Source organism: Zonotrichia leucophrys, chromosome 8 (assembly GCF_028769735.1).
Source record: "Zonotrichia leucophrys gambelii isolate GWCS_2022_RI chromosome 8, RI_Zleu_2.0, whole genome shotgun sequence".
Taxonomy (NCBI): domain Eukaryota; kingdom Metazoa; phylum Chordata; class Aves; order Passeriformes; family Passerellidae; genus Zonotrichia; species Zonotrichia leucophrys.
This window is the reverse complement of record NC_088178.1, coordinates 15,461,907-15,472,535: the sequence shown is the minus strand read 5'-3', so window position 1 is coordinate 15,472,535 and position 10,629 is coordinate 15,461,907. Positions and strand designations below refer to the sequence as shown.

General features: G+C 43.0%; 1 protein-coding gene across 1 annotated transcript in view; it reads left to right on the top strand.

Annotated features, from left to right (window-relative positions):
• The first annotated feature begins 1,193 nt into the window (after positions 1-1,193).
• PKN2 (protein kinase N2) overlaps positions 1,194-10,629 on the top strand; it is a 54,761-nt gene continuing 45,325 nt past the window's right edge. The window contains exon 1 of the mRNA XM_064720147.1: positions 1,194-1,619. Within this exon, the coding sequence (XP_064576217.1) occupies positions 1,572-1,619 (48 nt within the window). The 5' untranslated portion in view covers positions 1,194-1,571. The remainder of the gene's footprint in view (positions 1,620-10,629) is intronic.

The window sequence follows — 10,629 nt, the reverse complement described above, 5'->3', positions numbered from 1 at the left end:
AATTTAATGTTGACTTCTGCCATTCCTAGTTCCTCAAGAAAACAAAACACGCCAACGCTCCAAAGTTTAACTTGCATTCCTAGAGCAAACAGACTACTATTGGTCTGTAGCCATACAGAGATGCAGTAGCATATACAGAGCCAATGCTGATGATGCTTGCATGAAGTTGAATCTATTGAAAATGTCTCAGCTTATAAATTTTACATGAACTGCATAGAGGAAAAAAAAATACAAGAAAGAAAAAAAACCAAACCATCAAACAGCTATAATTGCTTCCACAGAGCATTTTGCATTAGTCCAATCAGCCGAACGTAGCATCAAATATTAGGGTGAAATGAGAAAGTGCGTGGGTATAGAGTCGACAACAGAAAGCACACGTTTAATGGATAGGTGAAGAAAACCACCAACCCTCGGCACGGCAGGAAGCTGAAAAGGTCTTGTCACATGGTGCCACGAGGAAAGAGAAACCATTTCCTCCAGACACTCTAACCGATTTTGAAGCTCTGAGAAGCTTATTACTCTGCACATTAACTGACCAGTGCCAACCCCCCAAAAAACTCACCAAGCATCCCAAGTACAAATGTTTAGCCCTTTAAACTGTTAAAAACGGCATTTACAGCCCCCACTCACCACAACCTCCTGGGCCACTGCTCCAGGTCCCCAGGGCGGCAGGTGGCTGCTTGAGACAAGCGTGAACTCTCCTTCCTGAGCTACCTGCCTTCGCTACCCAGCAAACTGAGGGCTTCACCTGTCTCCTGGGCCCGGGAGAGCCGAGCCCCTGCAGCCCCCAACACCAGGAATGTGCCACACGCCCCCCAAACCCCACCACCACTCAAGGAAAAGACATGATTCCCAGAGCTGGAGCCTGACGGATGGGGAAGCGCAACCAGCGGAGCGTGCAAGGAGAGAGGGGCGAGGCGGCCGCGGGGCTGAGGGGAATGAGGGGCTGAGGGGAGTGAGGGGCTGAGGGGCCTCGCGCCCGCCTTCCCGCGCTCGGCGCCTCGCGCCGCTCAGCCCGCGCGGGGCAGGTGGGGCGGGGGGCGCGCGCCGCTCTCCGCCTCCGAGGGAGCCCGCTCTTCCTCCCCGCTCAGTCACGTGCTCCGGGAGCCGCAAAGCGGCGACGCCTTTGCGACAGGGTGACAGCCAAATGGTGCGACATCGGCGGCGGCCGCAGGCGCAGCAGCCGCGGCGGCCCCAGCGCTGCCAGGGCCGAGCGCCGCGCCCGGGCGGGGAGCGCACGGCGGGCACCGCTCGGCGGGGAACGCACCGCGTCGCTCCGCGCCGCTCCCAGCGCGCCGCGCCGCACCGCGGGGAGCGCGCCGCTCCGCACCGCCCCGCGGGGAACGCGCCGCTCCGCGCCACACAGCCCACCGCGACCCCCATGAGAGTAGAGGGGTCGGCGGCGGCCCCCCCGCGCACCCCCGCCCGCCTGCCCGAGCACGGAGCGCTCCCCCCGCCCCCGATGCGCCCTTAGTCCCGGCCCCGGACCCGCCTCCCTCGCTCCCCTCCCCGCCGGCGGCGGCGGCAGCGGCAGCAGTAGCGCCCAGGTGCGGACTTCAAACCCCGGCGAAATGGCGTCCAACGCGGCCGAGAGGGAGATCCTCTTCACCGAGCTGCAGGTAAGCGGCGAGGGGCGCCGCCCCAGCCCCGCTCCCCTCCCCTCCCTTCCTGGCGGGGAGGACGGAGGAGCCGCCGCGCCCCGCCGCCCCCTGCCCGCCGCTCGGCGCGGGACGCCCACCCCAGTCCAGCCCTGGCCGGGGGGCCGGCGGAAGCCCGTGCCCACCCCGGGCCTCTTCCCGCTGCTCTCCCCCGGGAGCGGAGGCGCCGCCGCCCGGTCACGGCCCCACCCCGCCGCCGGCCGCGACCCGCTTTTGTCTGCGCTCGGCTCCCTCCTTCCCCCGCCGAGCGGCCGCGTCCCTCCGGCGGGGCCTGCCCGGGCCGCGCCCCCGGCCCCGCCGCGGCCCCGCCGGGATCTCCGTCCGCCCGCCCCGAGGCTGCCCGCGCCCGGAGCCCCTACGGGGGCCGGAGCTCTCGCCCTCCCCGCGCCCGGGGCACGGCGCTCGTCCGGGCCGGGCCCAGAGGGCTCCCGGTGGCCACCCCACGCCCGCGTCAGGGTCAGGCAAAGAGCCTCTCTCTCCTCTGGACACGGCACCGCGCAGGGGCCGAGCAGCTTCCTTCTTGTAGGCCTTGAACGCTGAGCTTGGGAAGAGGAGAAAATGGTGCGATCGACTTGATTTGTCACACGGCAAGGGTTCTTGTCACTACGAAAAAACAATCCCAAAAGACCCCGCAACACTGTTAAAGGTTGAAAGCTCGAGGCTTAGAGGTTTCCATCGCTGTAATTTGACCGGGTTTGGTTCCCTGTGCAACTGTTACTTTTCTTCTTGCCAGCTGCAAGGTTAGATGCAATTCCGGAGCTTCACTTTTGTGCCCTTATCTTTAAATGTCAGCACAACCTGCTGCCTCTTCAGCTTCCTTGTTCTGAAGAAAGCTTGCTTTTCTTTTTCCTTTTTTTAAATTTTAATTATACATCACTTAATCCGTGCAAATTGTTATGTTTACCCAGGCAAATAATGTGTCTCTGAATTTATTAGTTGGACAATGAACCAAAGTAAGAAGTCCATAAATGGAAAGTATTGAATTTAATGGTCAAATAAAAATTAGAAAGGCATGTCTTAGAAAAAAGTAATTTTATTTATGTAATGCTGTTAAGTTCTCCTGTAGTTCTGAATGTTGGAGGTGTGCTCACTTGAATAGCAAAGGAAGAGAAGGCACAACAGATGTAGGAGTCTATTTAATATTGTAGCACATGAGATGGCTGAAGGCTAAGAATCCATCTAAAATGCTGAACTTTAATCAGTGGCTCATAAGTGCCTAGGAAGAATCAGTATGTTAATACAAACTTGATACGATGATATATAAGCTTGTAAACCTGTTTGAAGTGGAGAGCTGTGTGAATAACTAACCATAGCAGTGTTTCAAGTAGGCTAAATGGAAGCAACATTTCTGTAGAAGTACACAAAGCAGGATTCCAATTACTTTAAACAGAAATGAGTGGAGATTTTTCTTTGGGGGGCATTGGAAAGTTGGTTTTGTTTTTGTTTTGTTACTTTTTTTCTTGAAAGATGAGATTGACAGTGACACTAATTAAAAAAAACCCAAAACTAAAATACCCCCAAAAAATCAGCCAACCAAAAAACCCACCAACCAACCAAAAAACCTAGGATGGATTAGATTCTTGGGTTGCACTATCCGTTCCATTTTATATGAAACTTCTGTTTTAATAAATACAGCTTCTTGCCCAAGACAGAAAGGTTAAGTTAACATGGGAATGCCAGTAGTGTTTAAGGTTTGTGAACTGCTAACTTGAAGGTATTTTTGAGAAGAACTTTCATATCAGAAAGAACTGCTGTAAAGATAGTGTTGTTTGCCATGCTGTATATTAGCAGTGAAATACAAAGGCATCAATGTCGTTCTGCTTGGGAATACCTCAAAACAAATTGCTTTTCATATACCTGTACATAAATAAATTGCTTTTAAATACCTGTACATCAAAGTTGCTTTAGCGGTATGATCCGAAAGTAAAGGGAACTACAGTGGGGTGTGAGATACGCCATTTCACTCATGTTTCTTCAGGAGGGAACTTCCTCAATCATAAGAACTCTAACTTTAAAAGTGCTTATATGTGAAACAGACTTTTGCTTGCATATTGCAATCCTGCACAGAAAGAAGAGGAAGTTGAAGAATTCATGGCTACAGTAAAAGTTTAAAGGGTCAAGTCCATAGGTTGATCTAGATCATGGGTGATGTGTGGTCTAAGTGTTTTCTTAAAAATTGTGAAAACTTACTGCAAACAAGCTAAAGCCAGTGTAAATGCCAAGCTTGTTCCTGCCACGGGCTCTAAAGCATCAGTCAGTGATCAATATAACACGTTGCTTTGTGCTGTGCTCAGGGCTGTGTGCTCCTGGTTATGACAGCCCTGTGCACTCCAGCGTGCTGTAAGGAAACTGTTAGCTTGGGGTGAAGTTGATAGAGGCAGATCAGTAGTTATGAATCAATTGAATGCTCCTGGCAGAAAGATTAGCAGACTGGCACAATTACTGACTAACAGGATGTGAAGTGGATTCTGAGAAAATATGAAAAACGAAAGAGCAAAGTAACTAGTTGCTAATAAGCAAGTGGTGAAACATAGATGCAGTACGTGTCCTTGTTTCAAAGGCTTAATTAAACAGGCCTTAAATAGACCCTAGATCTCAATTCTCACAATGAAAGTTTTGTATTTTAAATAAGTGATGCCATATCAGATAGAGCAATTGCTTATAAATCTCTGCTAGCAAATATCCACTTCATATTTCTGTTCTGCTTTTTCTACAAAATATTGTATCCATTCTTGTATATTTTATTTTACTTTAAACATTTTCCAGACTGATAGTGGTATGTAGAAAGTATATCTTGCCACTTAGCAAGTTTTAAACTTAAGCCTGTTCAAGGTGAAAAATGCAACGCTTATTTCTCAGTAGTTAGCAAATGCAAAGTACAAGGTAAACTTGGCAATAAGCAAATCCTCTTTTTAGTTTGTTCTGGTAGCTTCACCAACGAAATTGCCTGATTACTAAAGATTGAAAGATTACATAAAGCCAGATTACCCTTTTTTACCTCCTTTTATCTCTAGTACAGGTTCTTTAGTAGGAGGAAGAATGAGCTTGGGTAAGAACCAGTATTGCTGATGTTGCCTTCCCTTCCAAAATTCTGCTGTCCTTCTGTGGGCTTGCATCCCTTAGAACTTTGTACACCAGGTAAACTAGCCTCTCCAGTGCTGGCTCTCAGGTTAATTGCACAGTCTTTAACTCTTTGCGTCCTGGTGGAAGTGCCAACTCTGTTTCTTCAAAGAAATTAAGCTCTAACATATGGTGCTGTAGTTTGTTAAATAAGGCATCCACAAAATAAAATATTTTAAAGTTTTTTATGGAAAAAGGTTTGGTTTGTTTTTTTCAAATCATTATTAAAAATTTAATTTTTTTGGTGAAAAAAATATGTATGCTTTCTTGGCAGTGATGGTAGATGTCAGCATAGTAAATTGGTATGGCTGGGTTAACAGAAATTATTGCTTAGAGTATTTAAATGAAACCAGTGTGTATGCACAGTGATTACACTTGTGTACTTCTAGATGTTCACTACCACTTCTTTTCTAGACAGTACTGTGAATCTTCTAAACTTGGGGCATTTATGGTTAATGTTAATGGATTTATTTCATAAAAAATTTCACTTCACTCAAAGTTGTGTTTTGCAAAGCAATACTGGTTTAATATCAGGAAAAAAGTACATTGCTTGCGTTTATTTGCTTATATGAAATTGTTTGGTCAAGATAGAGAACTTAGGCTATGCCCTGAAATGAATAAGCATGTAACAAACCCTCCATTACTTCAAATGGAAATATTAAAGTCTCTTCCTGGAATTAATTTTTTAAACTCAACCATCATACATATTTTTGATATTACTGAACATTGTGAAAAATGTCTTTATACTGGTCAGCATATAGGGACCTTTTTAATGGATATTTTGTGTTAATACCCTGGTCACCTAATTTCCTAAGGTGCTGTACTCAGAGATCATAAAGCATAAATTTCCTGACAGAATCATGTTCAAAGGCCATGGTATTTTTTTTTTAATAGTGATGAACAGTATCACAACTAAAATATGTAAATTATGATTATAGGATGGTACATGCGGTATAGGTTTTGGTTTATTTTTCCATTTCATATCTAGGGCAAGAATATATGTTAAATTAATGTGACTGAACAATGCTTAGTATTTTATTGGTCTGCATGATACAAATTGGACAGTTGAGTCTGAGGTTGTACAACTATGTTTTGTATATAAATGTGTATAAAATTGGATGCTTGTACTTGTTAAACTATTAGCTGGGACTCTGAAAACCTGTATTTCATTCCTGGCTTCTCTGCTCTCAGCTAGGTGACATTAGGCAGATGGCTTTGCTTACTCATGTCTCCATTTCCTCATCTTTAGAATAGAGGTAATGATGCCTGCTTTTTTTAGAGTTAGAAAGTACTGGGTATTTATTATTAGCTGTGGTCAAGTGCCTAAGGACACCGTAAAAAGGTATAAGTAACCTAATTAATCTGTTTTGAAGAAACATTGTAATTGGGCTGAACACTCAGCAGTAAGACTGCCTTCAAATAATATTCAGCTAGGACAGATTAGCTTTAAATAATTTTGAATTACGCTTGTTTCTTCAGGAGGAAAGAATGTCACATTCAGGTGAAAATATCCTGAACTAGTCAATTGCAGTTTAGAAAGGATGTACAGCTGCTTGGGACTTCTTAGGTCCCTACAAATATTTTCACAATTGGTGGATTTAGAAAAGCACTTCAGGTTTTTTTTCCATTTGTGGATGTATATACTCTTTAAACATTCCTGTGTTCAAATATTATATTAGCAAAATATGCATCCTGTTCTCACTGGAACATAAACAGTCCTTAAAATACCTTTTGGTAGGTGGATGGGTGGAGTTTTTTGTTTTGTTTTGGGGTTTGTTTTTTTTCTTTTTTTGAATTCTGTTCGTCTTCCTGTTAACACAGGAACTTGTATATCATTTAGACTTGTATACATTTGACTGAATTTTCTTTATCAGAGTAGCTGTCTTTTTGGGACCTAGATCTGTTACTTTAACTCAAGATAAATTATTAGTGATGGCTAGTAGAAAAGTATTTAGTTAACTATATGTAATAGCTCTTCTGGACGAGTTTTATACATTGTGAAGGTCATTCATTACAGTGTAACCTAAAGCCTGCAGTAGAATAACTAGATAAATATGTCCTTGACATTGGGAAACAGTGGTTTGAGGGTTTCATGTTGGGATTAGGATTTTTTCATCAGTGCCTCAGTGCTGAATTAGAGACTAAGACCTCTACATGGATTCAGAGTAACAAAGTCTCCCACGTGCAGTGGAGGGCTCAGTCTTTTTTTTTTTTTTTTTTTTTTTTGTACACACTTGTACAGCTGGTATAATTTGGTTGATGGTAGGCTTTTTGTTTGTTTTGTTTTTTCACTACATGGGCCAGTAAGTGAAAGGGTTCAGGAACAGACTGAGCTGAAGCATCTCTCATGAGACTTTACTGTAGCATGGGCAAAGCATTTGTATGGTACTTTGAAGCTTCAATTATTAATGCTTGGTCTGCAGTTCCTGACACAAGCAAAAGAGCATCTTTGCTAGTGTTTGGTGTGGGTGGGGGAGTGTTTGGTGTGGGTGGGGGAGGTTCTTTTTAAGGAAATGAGATTTATGTTGTAAAATTGAATCCATGGCTTCTGTTACTTTGAGATATGATTGAGAAGTAGTACATCAAAACAGAAACTAATAATACATTAGCTAACAAAATGCTTTAGGCCTGTCCTTACAAGTACCAGCAGATATGATATGTTTGTTTATTTGAACTGCAGCAATACAGTTATGTCACAGTTACACAAATCAACACAATTTTTGTTACTGCCATTTTACAGCTACCACTTACTTACTGTTTGACACCTTACCAGTGAATTAAACTACTTGCATGGCAGTCTGGGAGTACATCCTTTGGAGCAAAGTACTGCTCGGTTTTCTCATGATTTTGTGGGATGATTTTCCAAACTTTCAGGAATTTGGTGACTGTATGTCAAACTAAGGAAGTTTTGTGGCATCCATCAGAATTGCCATGCAAATTCTGGTATCTGGTGAGGATGAGATGGCTGAGGTTTCTGTGGTGAGGAGACACATGAACAGGATAGCAGTGCACATTTGCAGGCTTATGTTCAGCTCAGTGAGCCAGCTTTGCTGGGAGTTCTGCTGCTGTCCTGCTCTGCTTAGTAGAAGAGGCTGAAATGAGGCTGTTCGAGGTAGTGCATTCAACTTCATCCCTAGGGTGAGCTGAGAGTGATCAGTTACTATGGCTCACAAGCAGGACCACCAGCTGGGTAGTGGTGAGCTGATTGTTTTTTAGAGCAGGCCACGCCTTACTTTTTCTTGATGTTAGGTATAGATACAGTTTCCTATGCTTTGTCTCAGCATTATGCCCACTGTGGCTGTGCTTCCTGTTTACTGCTGCTGCAGTGTACAGAGCGCTTCTGGAGGGAATGCACAGAGATGGCAAGGCTGTGGTCTCAGTAATAGAATTTGTTACTTCCACTGGACAGGGAAAAATAGGAATATTAGCAGAAGTGTATTTTCCTAGGCCAAGTATATCCCTACTGAAAGCCTTTGTTATTTTACTGTAGCTACATCTGTAGCTATCAGATAGGTACCAAATAAGAAATGATAACTGGAAAAGGCTGGGCTGTGAAAGTTTAGTATATGCAGCATTTCCCTGTTCTTTTTTGTGCCATGAAGAAAGGCTGATATGTGACAAGACCCAGGGACAGTGTGCTCTGGCCCAACATACAAATCAGGGTTAGTAAAAACCTTAATGTGAATGTGACTGAATTAGTTTGCTTTTTCTGCCTCCAATTCCTATGGATTCCTTTAAGCCTTGTTTTCTTCACTGGAGATGTATTGCTTTTTAAATGATAGGGAGTTTCTGACTCCTTCTCTAAATAAGTGCAGATCAGAGAGCTTGAATCAGAAGCCTTTAATACCTGCCTCCTGTCTTAGTGCTACGTGTGGGAGTCTGGTGTTGAAGAAAACTGGTTTTATTCTCTTGAGGTTTTTCTGACATTTGTTACCTTGCAACATGGTAGTAGTGTTGATACATTTTAAGTTTCCATTAAATACAAGAACATATTAGCCTGAAAATTAAACTAGCAGAATCAGTTCTGTTTCTATTGAGAAGAACCAGGGAGTTTTCCACTAACTTTCCACACTTGTTATTAGGATGTAACAAAATGCAATAGGCAGCAAATCTATAGCCAAGGGAAGGCATAATTAAGTCTGCAATACCAAGCAACTAATAGATTATACTAAAGTTATAAGATAAATCTCAGGAATACTGTGGAACTCTGTTTGTTACTGTGATGAAACACTTCCAAGCAGATCAGGTCAGAAGGGAGACCTTTTCTTGTGGGTAAATGCAACAGTAGTAGTTTTCTGAGCCCTAAACCCAGAGAATATTACTCAGTTCTTGGAATGTGGGTGCCAATACACCTTGTGGTTGACTTTTTTTTTTTAGCTCTTAATACTCAAAGTACTTGAACATCTCTACCACATAAATTTTCTCTAATGCAACTTAAGAAGTAAATACACATATGTGAACTTCATAAATACATATGCACTATCCTGTGTACTCATATTTGTTAGACTGTTGAAATAAATAGGTTATTTAAATTAATAAGAAGTAACAGTAATTTTAATTGTTATTAACCTGAAATAGTACTTGTAAATAATACCACTACATAGGTGTTTTGAAATTATTCTTCAGCTGTGTGTATGTATATAATTTTTTTATACAAACTTCATGTAACTTTTGAAGAGAAACTGAGAGTTGATGTTTAAAACATCAGAAAAATGTCCTTTTTTTGTTTTTCATTTCAAAGTCCAAAACACAAACCATCTAATTAACCAGGTAATCGTGATGTTGTTTAGTATATCACTGGTGCCATAGTCGGCCTGTGAACTTAGGAACTTTAACATATGTATTTTTGAAAACTGTTAAAAGTATATTCAGTTTGGTTTTCTTTGTTGCAGTAAGATGTAAGACACGTCCATAAATTTAGGATGGAAAAGTTCTGGTTGGTTCATTGATGGTGTCATGTGCTGGAGTTGGAAGCTTTGCCCGTACAGAATTGAGTCTGTTGCTCAAAGAAAGTGTCAGACTGTCAGCTGGTACCACTGCTGAAAGTGAGCATGTGCCACATTATGTCGCTGTACATTTGCACAGGCAGCTATATGGTGAACAGATTTTGTTGGCTTGTTTTGGTGGGATTTTTTCACCCCTAGATTAGTTTTCAGCCAGATCAGGTTCAAAATTGCAGTTCACTGTGTGGCCATATAAAAGTTTGTACTGCATATATCAGTGAGTGGTCTGGAACAGGAACAAACTGTTAGGGGAGGTCAGGACTGCTTGTTCTTTAGGATGCTTTTTATTGCCTGCAGTGGTGGTTCATGCAGTAAAATGTTTATGGGAATACAGATCCACAGCTAAGGACTGTGTGGAGTCCAATTCTGCTGCAGGTGAATATGCTGATAATGAGCAGTCCAAGACTGTCTGTGGCAATTCTCTTCTAGCTTGACGTTCTTCAAGCAGAAAGTCTCACAATATGCCTGTGACACTGAAAACCTGTTTGTCTGAAAAGGCATTAAAAATAGAATTGGTTTGGACATCATGCATGCATGGAAGATATAGTTACATTTAGTTTGATATTGAAGGCTGAGAACAGTGGTAAGGTTTGGTAGCAGTACGAGGCCAGTGTAGGGCTATAAGCCCAAGTTTATTAGCTAACTTTTAGAAGTGCTAAGTCTGCTGTTAAACCTTTTATGCACTCAATGCAAGAAGAAATTTTGTAGAATCTTGAGTCTTTTTGTTATTTCTCTAACTGAAGTGGAAGAAAAAGTGAGTGTACAATTGAAATGGATGGGATTGAATTTTGCAGTGAAGACAAAGTACTGTGCAAGTAATACTATAAATGTACTGCCCATAAAGGTAA